The sequence below is a fragment of the Gavia stellata genome, chromosome 8, assembly GCF_030936135.1.
Source record: "Gavia stellata isolate bGavSte3 chromosome 8, bGavSte3.hap2, whole genome shotgun sequence".
Taxonomy (NCBI): Eukaryota; Metazoa; Chordata; class Aves; order Gaviiformes; family Gaviidae; genus Gavia; species Gavia stellata.
In genome coordinates, this window is record NC_082601.1 from 26,886,643 (window position 1) to 26,903,826 (window position 17,184).

At 34.8% G+C, this 17,184-nt stretch overlaps 1 protein-coding gene across 2 annotated transcripts in view; it reads right to left on the reverse strand.

Annotated features, from left to right (window-relative positions):
• Window positions 1-17,184, reverse strand: part of CCDC141 (coiled-coil domain containing 141) — a 107,128-nt gene that overhangs the window by 34,428 nt on the left and 55,516 nt on the right. The window contains exons 10-17 of one of the 2 annotated variants that reach the window (XM_059820175.1): window positions 14,529-14,701; window positions 9,027-9,168; window positions 7,077-7,196; window positions 4,919-5,110; window positions 3,710-3,886; window positions 2,026-2,205; window positions 1,007-1,132; window positions 225-413 (exon numbers count right to left, since the gene is read on the reverse strand). In XM_059820175.1, coding sequence (XP_059676158.1) covers window positions 225-413; window positions 1,007-1,132; window positions 2,026-2,205; window positions 3,710-3,886; window positions 4,919-5,110; window positions 7,077-7,196; window positions 9,027-9,168; window positions 14,529-14,701 — 1,299 coding nt within the window. The remainder of the gene's footprint in view (window positions 1-224; window positions 414-1,006; window positions 1,133-2,025; window positions 2,206-3,709; window positions 3,887-4,918; window positions 5,111-7,076; window positions 7,197-9,026; window positions 9,169-14,528; window positions 14,702-17,184) is intronic. The other variant, XM_059820176.1, reaches the window with a different exon arrangement.

Consider the following 17,184-nt stretch of genomic DNA (forward strand, 5'->3'; position numbering starts at 1 on the left):
TTACCCATAATGTGTTACCCTAAACTTTCTTGATGTGGGTTTAAGTAATTAAATTTCGGTTTTTAAATTCTCCAAATTTTATGCAGTTTTAGATCCAAGATTTTAATTCTCATCACCAGGCAGGTTAATGCTGTTTGTTTGGGGGAAAAAAAAGAAAGACGACAGGCACCAAAACGAGTTTAACTGCAACGGGAAGAAGGTATATCTTAAAAGATTATACTCACTTCTTTTTTAATGTGATGGAATTTGACTGTCTTGTTGAAAATCTCATCATATGCTGTCATTGTGTCCTTTACCATTTGATGGAGATGAATAAGCTCACTTATTCTCTCAGAATTCTCCTTCACAGGAAATCCTTTCTGGCTTGGCAATTCTAATAATTTTATCAGGTACTCAAACTCAGCATTCAGTTGCTAGCAAAAAAGCAGAAGTTACTCAAATTACACAAATATATTTGCAAGTTTTCCCTTGCACTTGATGAAATAGCAACCTAACAATGGTAAATTGCCTTTGGGAAAAATCAGTGCCATGTTCTTTAAAACACGTTCCACACACTTTTTGCTAAACATGAATCTCAACTATCACCCAGAAACAGCCTTGGATCAAAACAAGTCAAACTGACTTGTAGAGGAATGTCAGACTGAATTGCTAAAACTCAGAGACAGTATTCAGAGGAGACAGGAAGCTCAGTATGACATACCTCAGCCTCTGACCAGCTCTAACTCAAAAGGACGAAGCTGGTATTCTCTCCTTGTATTTCCACCACCCCAATGCTTGTGTATTACTTTAATATGCAGCTAACACCACTCAAGACATTCTCTGGACACTAAAGGTAAAACGTCTTCTCCCTTACCTTATAAACACACACAAACCCTTCCTTCTGGAAAAGTAATGTAAAACATAAAACACTGCGACCCCAGACACTCTGTCTGGGGTCAATGCAAATCTTTACTGTACCAAAAAGAGCTTTTGATCCACCATGCACTTCACTAGCTTGGTTTCTCACCTGATACTGTGGTTTCATTTGGTTAAGCTTTTTTTGTAGTTCCAAAACAATAAAAAAGTCACTTCCAAGGTCAACTGTTGCTGAAAGATGTAGTGCCTCTTGAAGAATCTCTAATCCATGGGTAGTCTAAAACATAATCAAACAGTTCAGTGTTTCTGTCTGTAGTAAACAATAAAAAATTTAAACTCACATCTAAATTTGTAACAAGAACCTTCCCCCAAACCAGACACCCAAATGCTGTCAAGTACATTTCATTGAGATTACCAGTAAAAAAAAAAAAAAAGAAAAAACAAGAAAAAAAGAGAGAGATTCTAAAGTTAAAATGACTGATCTATTTTTTTTTTTAAACTATAAACCTCTCTGTCTCAAACCCTCTGACTGACAAGAGTGACAGGAAATCTTTAAGACAGTGTACAAAAATGATTCAGACACTGAGATCAAATGACCCATACACACAGTGTATTTTCTGTCGTAACAGATGTCGTGGTTTACTGATAAGTTGCACTAGAAAAACAGCAGCTACAAACCTCTGGTTCTGCTACTAGCCTAGCTAGTGTTGCTTCTAGGGAACACTGCACACTGTCTCTGTGCCAAGGAGGTTTTAATCCTCTTTCCTTATGAACATGGTTGGACTGGAGTTTAGTAACTGTTAGGACAGAGTTTAGTTTAGTAACTATTAAGTCACAACAAAATGGTTCCTTTAAAAAAAAAAAAACCCCACAACACAAAACCAAATAAAAAACTAAAGCACTGCTGGTATAGTATATGAACTTGATTAAATACTAAAATTCGAAGTGGGGACGTGGACTTGTATGTGGTTGAATAAAGGCAAGAAAGATCAAAAACATTTCATGTTTCTTCGTGAATATCTAAATGGCAGAATAAACTATAAAGTATCTTAGTGATCATGTCTCTTTCTTAAATGATACCTGTAATAGTTGATGAGAGAGTCACAGACAAACTAATAACAATCTAGAAATGTTTGCCACAGTTTCTTTCTTCCTAGCTATTTTACTTACAGTTTTTAGTTGTTCTTTAAATAACCAGCACTGTTGCTTGACAGGTTTTACTTGAGTAATTTCAAAATTCCGGATTGCCCAAAGATCAGTCAGCTCTTTCTTTTCTTTACTCAGATTAAGAATGATATCTTCTGTTACTCGTACAGATTTTTCTACTTTTAATGTTAAACTGTCATTTACCTGGCAAATAAAGAGACACCTTTTTTTCCACGTTTTTATAAAATACAATTAAAACCTCATAATATTAAAGTCTCAACAAAGTTTAATAAAAAAAACTATTCTAGGGTAACTTCTTTGAAAATTTCTGGTACTCTAGGTGTCTTTAAATACACTGTTCTCTTAGAAATAGGCATAGATCAACAGAATTTATACACTGTGGACATGGCTAACATTAAATTTTACAACAGGTCAGTAATGACTGAATTATTGCCATCTGTTTAACATTCATATGAAATAAAGTAATTTCTGAATAGACAGAACTACCCAAAATGGCCTTTTGGGGAATAGCAACTGGAAAGTGGACAAAGAAAAAGCCACTCCTTTGTGCTGATAACCAAAGCAGCACCAAAGCATGGAAGGGATAAAGTGTTCAGCATTTGAACATTTGGTGTTTTTTCCTCTTTTTAACAGACCCCATATCAGAAACACCAGAAAACTGGGTAATGCTGTTTCTGCTTTTCTCATTTCAGAATTTTTCTTTTAAGAAAAGTTTTGTTTGTAAATTACTTGTATGATCCTTATCTTCCAGATACTTAAAAGCTACAACCTAAAAATATAATGGGAACAGAGTAGCAGAAAATACGGTGGCAACACACTTCCAGGTCTCTAGAGAGATAATATCTGAAGATATGTTTAGACTTTAAGTGACTGCAGTGCAACCTCATATTCACACATATTCAGTTTGCCTTTACACCAACTATCTTATCTGTGCCTGGCTGCATCCAGCTGTGACAGCACTCACTTTAGCCCACACTAACTGCCTAAGCACTTTCCCTCCTTAAGTAGGTTTTTCCAGTTCATCCTGCATGCTGCTGTATGTTATCAACACCAAGTCCCGCTTCTCACCCTAATGTAACAGCTCCCTAGTCTGTCCTATAAAAACAGAAAGAACAGCTGGGTATCCAGGCTGTCTACATTAATTGGGATTACTTTAGGAGGAGTGGCTTAGGGAATGATTGCACATCTCAAATGACCATCTCATGAAGGGGTGCTGTAAAATTAGTTAGGGATGCCTAAGCAGTGCCGCTGAACCAAAGACAGAATGTAAAGACACCAGGAAAGATTATCTATAAGGAAGTAGGTCTAGCACCCATTTCTTTAGAACTTCATACACTCAATTAGTAAATACTGCCTCTTAGTGGAAGTAAAATAAACTTAATACTCTACTTGCACATATGCTGCTTTCTAACATGAACAAAACAGATATAAGCATGTATTATATTTGTATGCATGTACTGGATCATTTATTAAGGGCTCTGTCATCGTTAATCGCAAAAATTTTTATATTACTTATAATGCCATTAGCATTCAAATAATACTTTCATATTTTAAAAGTATGTAGCAGCATTAGTCCCTTTAAAACTAGGTACTGGAGACATCACAATCCATCAGTCACAGAACCAGGATTAGACCTCATCACAGGCAAACATCAAATATTCAATACGGTTTATCAGATTATACTCACCATATTTACTAAATTAAGAAAATTGCAACCCATATTTTCAGTGGAAAAAATCTTCTTTATAGCCTTTTGCCACTGAGTATTAGCTGATTCCATTGCAATTTTATTTTCAGCCTCTCTGTTTGTTTGTAGTGGTTCTGATTTATAGAATTCCTTCAGATTTTGAATATCATCATTCACCTACAGAAAGACATAAAATAAGCATAAAAAAACAAATCAAAAATTGAACTGCTATAATCAGAATATTTACAGACATGATAAAATTGAACAGCAGCCTCTGAATCTTTTCCGCATTTCCAGATCTATCATCCCCCCTAAAATCTATACAAATACTAAATAATAAAAAAGTTTTAAATAACCTGTAAACCAGTAGATGGCAAGCAGACAGGTGGCAGCAATTTGTTCAATTTCTGTCACATATCATTACATGGATATTATATACCAGTGTATCAATGCAATGATTTTCACAGATCTGTTTAATATGAAGTAACAAGTTGGCAACAACCGGAAGTAGATTTTTTTGAAGTTTACCTTCAAATGAATAAATCCTATGACTAATTTTATCTGATAGGTTCCATTCCACCCTCAATTTCTTTCTAAATATAAAAGGACAACAGTGTTGTAGAATCTTAAAACAAGAATTACATCAAAATGAAAATTAACTGCCCTGGGCATCATCAGCACAGCTACCAAAATTATGTTGGTATTGCATTGATTATGATTTCAGCTAGAGCTGGGTTATATTTAATTTTTAAAGCCCTTCAGATGAATTAGCACTTCATTGGAAGTAGTGCAAGACAGCGATAAATATCTATATCAACATATGTGAAATATTTTAAAAATCATATGAAGCAAAATCAGTAAATTTAGGAGTCAGAGTACATACACATAAGCATTTTTATTATGTATATAATGAGAGAGTGCATGTGTGCAGGAGAAAAAGTAAAAATTCAATTATAATACTTCCTACAATGGTGATTTAAATCAGTAGAAAATCTGTGAATAGACTAGTCATTATGTTGATGCAAGTTCAATGATCAGGGCTGCTTGCCCTAATGGAACAGATCTCCTTTAAAGCAGATAGGAGCTTACAAAGATTTACAGTGCTTTCATGGCACAGCATCTACAGGATTTGTCTTAGCTAGCTAAAAGCACATTTTTCACTTGTAAGATTTTCACAGTCTAGTCAGAGAATAAATAAGTAATCTGTACCTCCATCGCTGACTTTAAAAAGGCCACATAAGTTTCTAGAATTTCTAGTTTTGAACTAGTATTTTTTTCAATTTTTTTCAGTTCTTCATTCAGAAAGCCAGTTCTGCTAGAAAAAGCTGCCACCTGCTCAGGTTCAAACTCTTCCGTATCTTTGATGATTTTCTCAGCTGCTTCCAGTTCATGTGAAGTTTCCTTTGAGGGTACAAGCATAGAACAGTATGTATAATGACTGAAAAGGACTTGTGAATATTGATATCACATTGTTAATTTTCACTAGTATTACTTTCGTATGTATAATTCAATTACTTAGTTGAAGAAGCACTCATAATGGACATTATATGCTGAAAATAACCATTTCTTTCCTGTAACATTTTGACACTAAAAACTACGGATGTAGTTATTAAAATTGCTACTTTTTTTTCCATTCAAAATAGCTATCTCAGTATTCAGATTAAGTAAATCACTTCTCAGTGTAAGAACGAAAACAAAAGAAGCATTCCATATATCGATAATATCCATAATATTGATAGCCAGAAGTCATACAATTCCTTTAATAAACAGTATAGCCAAATTTTCTGAACTGATTCTCTTGAGTCTAAATGTCTTTTAGCTGCTTGTCTGATACTCAATTCTTGAAGAACTCCTCAGCGCCCACTCTAGAGCAAGACTCCAGAAGCACTAGGTCTTCATAAGGCTATTGCTGTAATTGTTTTAAGGCCTACCCTTGTAGCACTTTGTCTGATGAATCTTAGTTCCACTCATGCCTTCATTCTTGAATCAATAATTGCTTCCTAGCTCCAGACTAGTCCCTAGCCATCAAGTTAGACTGCCCTGCATTTCAACTCAAACCAATGTTCTTGCATGTAGCAAATCTGCAGAAAGCAGACGGAGATCAAATAGTGGGTCACATCTGTTACTGCATCAACTGCTCAGACCCAGAAGAAAGTCACAGTATGCTGTCTGAGCAAGAGCTGAGTTACTAACATTTTCCATGATTCAGATGGGATTCTGGTTTTCAGATTCACTGTCTTACACTCATAGCTTCATATACCTATGTCTATGTGCTTATCTACTTTTATATACTTAACTCAATACCACTTAGCATATCTACCTCTGGCATTCAGTCAAGAGTGCAAACTCCAGCATATCACAATCCACAGAAAGAATAGGTAGAAGAGGTTACTTTTGTCAGGGCAGATTGTACACTGCAACAAAGGTAACAGCCTGGCATGCAAAAATTTGGGAGAAAAGACACTAAAAACTGTTACACAGTCTTGTAGAACAAAAAGGGGCTCTTGCTAATCTGCTGAACTTTTTGTATTCTTACTATGTGCTCTCCACAATTTCTTTAAAGTGAATTTTATTTCCACAGACACTATACAGATCCAGCTCTTAGGTTCCATAAACCATTGCCTGAAACAAAAAAGAACTTCATAGGAGTCATGGAGTTTAAGAACTCCTAAAACATAAGGTACTCCTAAAATATCTACTGCCATGTTGTTCAGCTCAGCCATGAAACATGCACCTGTGTCAAGACCATGGAGGGGATTAAACTGGTTTTAAGCCACTTTCAGATACTGCAGTACTGCTGTGGGAGTTGGAAAGGCCCTGGATGTGACTTAAAAATAGCCTCCTCTGTGTTACAGAGCTGAGTGCTGCAGTGCTTTCATACTGTGGCTGCATTCCCAACATGACCAAGGGATATCTGATGGCAACTTTACAGCCCCCTCCAAAGTTTCTCCACCTGGGAACTATTTTTTTCTTTTTCGCTGATTGACCCCTTTTATTTGGCATAATAAACCACAAGAAGAGTTTTCTGTGCCTCTGTCTAGACAATTTTTAAACTTGGTGCCTCAGGTAGGAGTAGCAATCCACATTGAAGAGTCTTTCCTATCAAGGGTTGATACTGGGATCCTGAGGTAGTAACAAATAACATGATGAGATAGACAAGACGGGGATATCCAATGATAATAAGGACTGACTTGTAATGTTATCTGTGGTTTTGTTCATTAACTACAGTTTTAAACTAAACTACAGATCATTTTTCTTTCCAAGAATATATAAGAAACTCTCAGCCTCTCAATTTAGAATTACATACAACATGCATTTGTTTCTAGAAGTACTTAACATTGTTAAAGTTTCTTTTTTTTTTTTTTACCTTTGTTTGTTTAGCCAGCTCAAGGTGTTTGTTCAAAATTCTTTCTGACTCAGGCATATATGAACCAATCTCCATACCAACTGCAAGCATTGGGGTGATTTTGTTAACTGACTGCGATACCTTTATTTGAAAGCATTATTTATACAGTAAATTTATACAAGTTGACAGTATAAAAAGAGTATAAAACATCACTTTATATATAAAAAAAAGTGAGTAACATTTGTCTCTTGGTGTTTAGATTTGTATAATCAGAGAAATTCAGAAATGAAAATATAAAGGAGGAAAATTCTATTTCTCCTAAGAAAATTCAAACAGGTATGGTCAGAATTTGAGGAAAAAACCCTCCTGTTTGCTTTCACTTTGTTGATAGTGCTTTCCTTTATCCTAAGTATCCCAGGCTTGTTATTTCAATAGGGCACAACTGCATTCCAATCTAGATATTATAACCTTGGCAGAAATACTTTTAATATGCTCCAGGTTTTTTTCAGAAAGTACATTTAAAGCTTCTCTGCCAAGCTGAGACCTATTTTTGTGCAGATACATGTACACAACTCCATTTCATTGTCACTGTAAGATGTTACATATGCATGATGATAACAGAACAGATTATGAAGAGCAGAGGCAAATGATACCATAGTATGTATAGTTATTATTAGACATGTGAATTCACATGTACCATATATTTTTAGAAGCGGCTGCCGATTGAGGTTCAAACTTTATTAAATGAAGCTCAGGGGTAGTTGAATTTAGCACCAGATTCTTTGGGATACTTGGCATTAGCAGAAAGTTGGAACAAAAAGTGTTTTGCTTGGTAGGAATATAACAATAAGGACTGTTCACTGTAATGAAAGATCATGTATTATGACTCAAATCTTCAAAATGTTCTCTAATTCAAGACTGGAAAAAGAAGTGATTAGAACAAACTGCAGAATGAAAGTGTATGTCAAAATTGGGGTCTACATTTTGAGTAAAAATTACCTTCATAATTGAAGTTTTAGGTAAAGATTCACAATACGCTAGTGACATCATTTCTACAAGACCAACAGCAGCTCTTAAGAAATCTTTTCTTTTCAGCTAAACTACAATATTTTCACTGTGTTCTAATACCACAAGGCCTCTTCTACATAAACTATGCAAAGGGACCAATTTATGGCAAATTTACTTCCCATTTGATTCAGAATAGTTCATTATAAACATCATGCAAATACTACAAAATATCAGATTACAGACTTAATTATTCAGTCATTAAATTTGATTTACTTTTTTGGTCTACACTCTGGGATTTCCTTCGTATGACCCTTGTTAAAAGAGTATATTTTTTAATTTGAATTTACACATGGAGCCTTATTTAGGACCCATGTGTCTATTCCATCTCTGACAAGTCATTAAAAAGGTCTGCAGTACTACAGAACATTCAACAGCTTAAAGGAGGCTGTCATGTCCTTCGTGCATCAGTATCTTGATGAATAAAGGGAATTTTTGTAGCGAACAGAATCTACTCTCCTTCAGCTTTACTGAAAACTTGCTGTGGTTCACAGTCACCACACTTATTAACCCTCAATTTTACCACACTTGTATTTTTATCCTCTGCTAAATGAAACAGAAGACACAGAAACAGTATAGGAAACCTGCATGCAGGTCACTGTCCTGATTGCTCACTTCTTTTCCAAAAGAACAAATTATAATAGCTCATTATCTAACCAAATCCATGCTTTATTGAAGATCACTGGTAAACTGTTCTCATGGAAACAGCTGCATTTTTCAGAACAGCTTTAGGTTCATTTATGTTGATAATAGCATTCGGTGTTCTAATTACAACTATGTGCTCTCTAACAAACCAATATGTTATTTGTTATTATTTGAGTCAACTTTGATATTCACATAGCTAAATTATGGAAATGCAATGCACTGTTCATGAATGCATTAAGAAGAAGATGTGTTATGATGTACCTTATTTAGATGATCTTCAAGTGAGGCAGTCCATTGTAGTTTCTTCAAAGTAAGTTCTTTATAATCTAGATGTTGTCTGATTAATCGATCTACTTTTTTTTGAACATATTCCATCATTTCCTGAATGCCTGTCACCCAAAAGCTAAAATGGAAAAGTAGAACTGTTGTTATTTCTCATTTTTGCTCAACAATCTGGATGATACTGATAAAAAAATGAACACCTTTTCTGTTGATTTGTATGACAAGTAACTTCCAAATTTTAAACTGTGACCCTTAAAAGAAAAATAACCAAGAGAATTATTAAAATGAATCCAAATAAAATCGATAATGAGTGGAACACAGGAATGACATTTCCAAACAGATCATTTATCACCAGTGCTTAAGTTAGATTCACATGCCAGATATCCTGATTCCCTGAGAAATACCTCATTTCACAAATAACTTTGACTTTAGTTATACTATTTAAAGATTAAAACCACAAATGGAACAGCCTGAAAGAGTGGAAAATATATGGCATATCACTTCTACTTTAAAAAGAATGTTTTCTTTGGACTTTCAAATATTTCAGTGTTTTTACAATAGCTGAAAAAAGAATGTCACATGCAATCTAAGTCAACATTTCTCTAAAGATGCTGTTTTAACAGGAGAAAAGACAACATCAATGTGCAAAACAATGGCTTGTCTTATAACTTAAAACATTTAATATCAGTGAATTCACAATCTGAATACTTGATGCTGTCATCTTCAAATTGTGAAGAAGTTACCACATACAATTAAGATCTGAAGTTTTGATATAAAAAACCAGAAACCCACATATCAATTGATTGACTACTGAAATTTATTCATCATAAGAATTTTTCTAAGACAAACATGTTCAAAATAAGTTTTTCATTACTTTAGTGTCATCAGAAACTTATGTTAATACAGATACTTATTCAAGGTTTCCGCCTTTATCCTCTAAAATTAAAGGAAATTCTCTCTTCACTTCAGATCAGGCTCAGACTTAAATTCTGCAATCTTAAAGATAACCCTTATTCTATACTACTAACATGAATTATAGTATTAATAGACCATTCTGTTTGAATCTGATCCAAGAATTGGTCACAAAGAAACCAAATTTTAAGTCCTTTTTAGGGAGTAGTTGGTTTTAAATTTTGTAAATTACTTTTTCAAAAATTAGCAACCTGTTAGTTTGTGCTTTATCCTTAAATTCTAAAAATGTTACTCTTCTATTTCAGTACTCCTTAAAAAGAGGTATGTTTAAAAACTTCTGCTATCACCACTTCTTTAAAAAAAGCAATAAGAGAACAAGATTTATAGTTTTTGAAAATGATAATTTAGATCTAATAAAATCTTTGAAAGTATCATTGGTTAGTCATGAGTTAACACAATAAATTTATAACAGCAGTAAAATAAAGACAGTTCTTGCACTCATAGGCAAGCTAATTGACTGGCAAAGTAGCAAGGGTTCTCTTAATGGACAAAACTTTCTCACTGTATAATATTTTTAGAATTAATACCTGTAAATTTTTGCTCCTTCTGTTTTTCTAGCTGGTTTTAATTTAAAAATATGAGAGCTCAAAAATCAGACTTACCAATATTGTAATTTTGAAACACTCTAGGATTACAAGAACAAACTGCCTTCTGTCACTTTTCTATAATCTATTCCTCTTCCAATGTGAACATTTTCAGCATTTTCATTTATTTGGGCTATCTTTTGGTATAAGGTTGCAATATGCCTCAAGAAGATTTGAAAGTAGGACAGAATTAACATCATATTTCTCCATTTTTACTGTGAGTTGGATTTCCAATTATGCCACTGAAGTAATTGTCACTAGCCTTAAACATAGTCCTCCCTCAATGTGAGGGTATCAGTATTAGATTTGTAAATCATAAACTACTAGAGCTGTCTTATCATATGCATACAAACTGCCTGGCTTATTTTTGGGTACTCTAAAAATTAAAATAACAAAACAATGTGGATACAGAAACCCATCTACATTTTAATTTTCTTAATGTTCAAGTACTGTATCTTCTCTTGGTGCATTTAAACCAGTACTACTCATACCAGACACTTCGATATTGCATTTTTTTCCAGTATCCTCATTCAGAAGATACAGTGCAATTCAGAGGATCATCTCATCAAAATCAACAAAGCGTCACCCAACCTGAGCAAGGTCAGATGATTCCTTCTCTTTATTAATAAATATATTGTCTGAAAAACCACAGAATCTAGCTTCTTTTTTAAAACTAGTAAAGTCATGCAAGTAGCAGAGCATGCAATACTTTCTCTATCACAAATGATGAAGGAATTCTAAAATTACTGTGCTCCAACTACCCCTTCAGGGAGCTGGCAGCTATTTTCAAATTCCATGCCAATTTCTACTTGCTGCCAGCTGGTTCAAGAATCCTACCAGACTGCAAACACTTAACAACTATGTATCTCATTGTCAGATTATACTTTCTTGTCTGTCTTATGGCAAAGCAGCTTTTTGAAAAGATACCTAAACTTTTTCAGATCCATACCCTTCACGGCCTTCAAATGGTGACTGCCCATGTCCCTCAGGGTTTCCAGTCTGGTTAGATAAAGGAAATGGGAAGTCTGTGAGGGCAGTTAAGACTACCAATGAATTGTGCAATAAGGGGAACAAAATAGCAATCAGGATTCAGTCTTGATAGGAGTTCTGTTTTCTGTCCAAATCCTCCTCCTTTCACCCTCAGCTGTTCATACAAATCTTGTTGTCCCATGTGGGTTAATCAGTGGCTAAATACTGGTGGCATTTAAGGATAGCACAGTGGCTTATACATGACAAAGAGAGGCCTCTCTCTTTCGTCTTTCAAAACATGAGTGTTTCCGGGGGAAATCAGTTTTCTGGAATGTAACACCTTACCACATTTGCTGACAGAACTCACTGTGTCACCATTACTAGGCTTATGAGCTGGCTGGGAGCATTCTGGGTATCTCCTAAAGCCAAGGGTTAGGCAAAAGAAAACAGACTTGTCTTGGTGTACAAAAAGTGTTGAATATGAGTCAGGATCATCCTTGTGGCATTGAAGACTAGCCTCGTGCTGAGTTGCATCTGGAAGAGGCTAGCCAGCAGGTTACTCCCCTCTGTTAAGGGCTTGTGAAATTGCATCTGGAGACCAGTTTGTCCACAAGTTGTCTTGTGGCTTGTGAAATTGCACCTGGAGAGCAGCTCTCCTCACAGCACAAGACAGATAGGCAAGCTGAAGAGAATTAAGCAGAGGCCACCAAGATCATTGGAGGCTGGAACACATGATGTACAAGGGGGTGCTGATAGAACTCTGTTCAGAGTGTGAAGAGGTGATCTAATTGCTGTCTTTCATTAGCTATGACAAAGTGAGATTATACAAAAGACAGGATCAGAGTCTTTTCAGAGGTGTACAGCCAAAGGGCAAGAGGCAATGCTCACAAGTTGCAGCAACAGAAATTTTGGCTAGATATAAGAAAAATATGTTTCAAGAGGAGAGTGCTTAAGCACTAGAACAGGTTGCCCAGAAAGGCTATGGAATCTCCATCCTTAGAGATATTAAAAATTTAGCCCTGAGCAACCTAATCTAACTGACAGGTTTTGAGCAAGGGATTGTGCCAGATGACCTCCAGAGTTCCTTGCCAGTTTAAATTATTCCATGATTATAATCCTCAAGCCCATGCCTAGGAATATAAAGTGTTCCACCTGCACAAAAGTACTAGCACTACTCATTGAAACATATGGCAAATTCATTACATTCAGGCAATGAGGCCTGAAGTCAGCAGGGAAAAATGAAAAGCCATAATATTCTGTGTTTACTTTCTTAGAAAGGGACTTATTTGCTTTTATGATGCAAGTAGACATTTAAAATATTTGAGAGCCTGGGATTTTTCACTGTTCTTTAGAAACAGCAAAACACATTTCTAGTGAGGCTGGCTATTGATACTGTTTTAAGTTTCACCTTCATTCTCTAAATCACTGTTGCTTCAGCTGTAATACTTCGCCATTTTTAAATTATAATGCCTTCTAGGCAGAAATCTTACCTTCTTTATTTATTTATAGGAGAACTTGAGCAGCGCTTTGGCATGCAGGAGATCTGCCTGTGGCATTACCTGTTTTTATTGAATTTTACCAGAAATGAATGATAGGTTTATTTTGACAAGTTCATTCCATTCTTCTTGAAGTGTACTGATGATATCTTACTATCCCACTGATGATTTGGACTGTTTAAACATTTTTTAAAAACTCTTAATAAGGAAGAAAGAAAATTAATGACTTGTTATTTTAGGGATTTATTCTATCATGATCTTTAGCGTTCTTAACATTAATCAATGCTGTGCAGACATAATTTGAAACACAACATCTGCTTCTGTTGAGGTAACGTCTAGCAAGCAGAACATCAAGTCCTAGAGAACAGCAGCATGTGTTCTGGAATTATGGCTGGTTTAGGAATAAAAGTCAAAGTTTCACTGAGGAAAACCCCTTTCCTTTCTGTTTAATGAAAATATCAGGAGATGCCGAAGTAGTAAAAATAGCTATAAAGCCAGCTGCATGTGTTCCCAAAACAACTTTATATTTTAATTTTCTATTTCATTCCTTTGCCAATTACATCTGGGGTGACAGGTGAAGGTGCTTTAGGTAAAATTTTTTTGTAAGGTCATGAGATGAATTGAAAATCCTATCTAGACTTTCAGTTGCTGTGTTAAAGTAAAGCTATTCAAAGTTCAGGAATAATTAAGGACATAAGCATGTAATGGGAAGGTAGAGCTAAGCTAACCACTAGCCAACCATCAGCTATGGTCATCTGCTCTGCCTTTGAAGTAGAACTCATTAGTATAAATGGTCTTCATTCTTACTACGCCAACCTCCTACTAAGACCTGAAAAATAGGAGATACTGAGCTACTAGGACTGATTCTAAACTAAGTCATGCTTTACATCAGTGTAAAATTCATAACTGTGGAGTACATCATCACTGTAATTAACAAAATCGTTGGGAAAAAAGTTATTTCATTCATGAATTAAAACTACTAAGAAATGGAGAAACTTCCATATTTTCTGCACTTGGCTTAACACCTGTATTTGTCTTGCATCGAATCACATTATAATTGTTATAATGATGACTTTCAAAAAGGTCTAAAAGGATTACATTATGCAGCAGGGAGTGTTCATAGCCATTGATATTTCAATTTTCATTTACATATACTTACTTTTCCAAAATGTTAACTAACCCATTGTTTCTGAACACTACCCTAACATACCAATTCCACTGTTTGACACCACTCTCATAAGTAGCATGCAGTATTCCTAAAGATTTTTGTTAAAGAGATTGGTTTGTATAAATACCAACAGATAAATATGGCAGAAACTTTGAGTTTCAGATCATTCAAATGCACACCTACTTACTTAACTATGCTGGCTCTAAATGCAGTCTTATTCTAATTAGTTGAGTTATAAAGCAACAGGTACATATAGAGAAATGCAGCAGATATGCAAAAACGGAGAGAATACCTGTGATAATCTGCTTTATTAACTAAAGTTTGTCCCTTTTGCAAGGTACTCGCTGTGCAACCTTTAATTGCTTCCCGTAATTTCTCATACTTCATTGTCAAGATGGGCAAATGTAAGACTTCTGAATTAAAGATTTTAAGGTAATTCTCAATACCTTCAAGACCATCAAGTACCTGCAAAAAAAAAAAAAAAAGAGCTGTTGTCAATATTTCTATTTAAAATGTGCATGTATATTCTTTTACGTAAATAGATGATCAATGGACATTTAATATTTGACATTTCTTCAGAAATGAAAAGCAGTATTTTAATTTAGGGTCTGATATTGACTTTGCAGGTCACAGAAGAACACAGGTATAATTCAACAAAAGTTAATATAAGTATGGGCATGCAAAATCATGATTACTCTTTGAATTTAAAACTATTGCATTTTTTCAGTAATAGTCAGGTCAGTTTGACATACTGAAGCAAAATCAAAATAATAAGAGTAATACAACGCATGAGCACTCAAAGTTTTATTGAAGCACACTTCTAAAGAGTTTTACCACAATTATTCTTCTTTTTAATGTTTTAAATGTATCAAATGTACATCCAACAAGTAAATTATAATTAAATGTAATTTTATTAAAAAGGTAGGCTTTGATTTTGCACAGATGCAGCTTTGGTTTTGTTATACCTATTCTCTGTCTTCCCTTAGTGCAAGCACAAGTTTCTCATTCAAATACCAGAAGAAAGTGACAGAAGTACTCTAAAAAGACTCCTGTCTTTTTAGACAGAGTAAGGACAACGTTGCAATACTCCATTATTAAAGTTAGTAAATGCTAATATTAGTAAAATAGAAACCTGCCCAAACCTACTGTGCATAATTAGCAACACAGCAGTAGAACCATATTCTCTTACACATATTTTTTTGGTTGCTCTAAATACCAGAAAAAACATGAAATCTAAATAGTAGACAATGTCTAATAACATTAATTTCTCATTGAACATACACATTTATGTAACAAATTAAAAATACAGTGACTATAACATGGACTACTCCGTATACATATTTTTAAAAGAAAATCAACTGTCTGTAAAACACCAATCAAACTTGTGTTCTGACTTTGCAATCTCTAAGCTTTAGTTCAGTGAATAATTTTGCAGACTTACAGTCAGAAAATACATTGCTCTCGAAGCCTCAGTTCATCACCGAGAAGAATTCTGAGAGACAACAAAACTAAATACATGCTAAAATACTATCCTTAATTATGTCAACTTTAAAATTACTACATCAGAAGAACAAAAGAACTTTAAGGCAGACTGAATTTGACTTTAAAGACTTTTGCAAGGTTTTACAGTCATAAAAAGTTGAAAAGTGAAAATTCAATGAGATTCTCAGGGGACAATATGATCCAGCTTGCTACAGCATATTACCTATGAATCAAGAACTCAGCAGCTGAGAACAAACCCTATATTGCTGACTCAAAATGGCAAGAAGAGATGCCTGAACCCTCTCAAACATCTGAAAGCTATGCAAAAGAAATGAAGGCAAACAAAGAAAAGAGGATGAGCAAAAGTAATTCAACTTCTACACATAATGGATTAAAATAGGACATGCATACTATTTTATTGCCTCTGCCAGGTTATTCTTTGCAGAATAAAGGATTCAGCATTTTTTTTTTAAAAAAAAAAAGATATCCTGACTATACAAAGAAAATTTTCTAAGAACAAGAACACTCCCTTCAGAGGAGGGGGGTAACTGAAGGTACCCAGGAAGGACTCCTCCTAAAACATGAAATCTTTTTAATCATCACTAAGTATAAAAAAGGGCATAAACTTCAGATCAAGACAGGAATTGCAATCATTTTTGGAAACTCATAGATTCATGGGCCTATGCAAATCTCAAAGATTTTTTTTTTCTGTAAATAGAGGCCATTCACATGACCTCAGGAACTAAGTGAAGTTTATTTATTTTGTGTAATAGGTTATGTATAATGAATTCCAGTCTTAAGGACCATACTTAAGAATATTAAAGAGTCATATAGGAAAGTTATAAAGTGTTTGAGAATGATTATGGATTTATAAGCATTTCAGAAGGAGTTAACCACTCAGACAGACTTCTTATAAGTATTACTAGTTAGCATATTCAACTAGGTAAGCAGCAAATGGAAGAACGTGTTTTGAGCCTTGCTAAAAATCAATAGGGAAGTTTAAAATTAATAAATCAAAAAGGTGTATATTATTGCCATTGCTACATTTTTCAGAAAGCAACATGAGCAGAATGGCAACTGGACAAGAGACTATTTAGAAGAGAACCAGGAATGGGGGGGGGGGGGGGGGGGCGGAAATCAGATGTTCTCTGCAGCTTCTCTTCCTAAACATATCTGAGTGCCCTGCATGTTCACCAGTCTACACCTTCAGGGATGACAGACAACTTTATTGGCTTGCATTGCCTGCATTCGCAGTGCTGTTGCTACTTCAACCAACTAAGGCTGCTACCACGACCAAAGATTTATCTTTCCTCATGTTCAATTTCAGTTGCAAGTAGGAAGCCTGGGTACAGCAAGATATTATCTGGATTGACTTTTTCCCCAGCAGCCGCTGCAGTCATTTCTAGTTCTATACCCATCCTATTCTGCTCAGAATAGCACCATCAGGCCCTAAACTCAAACTTTCA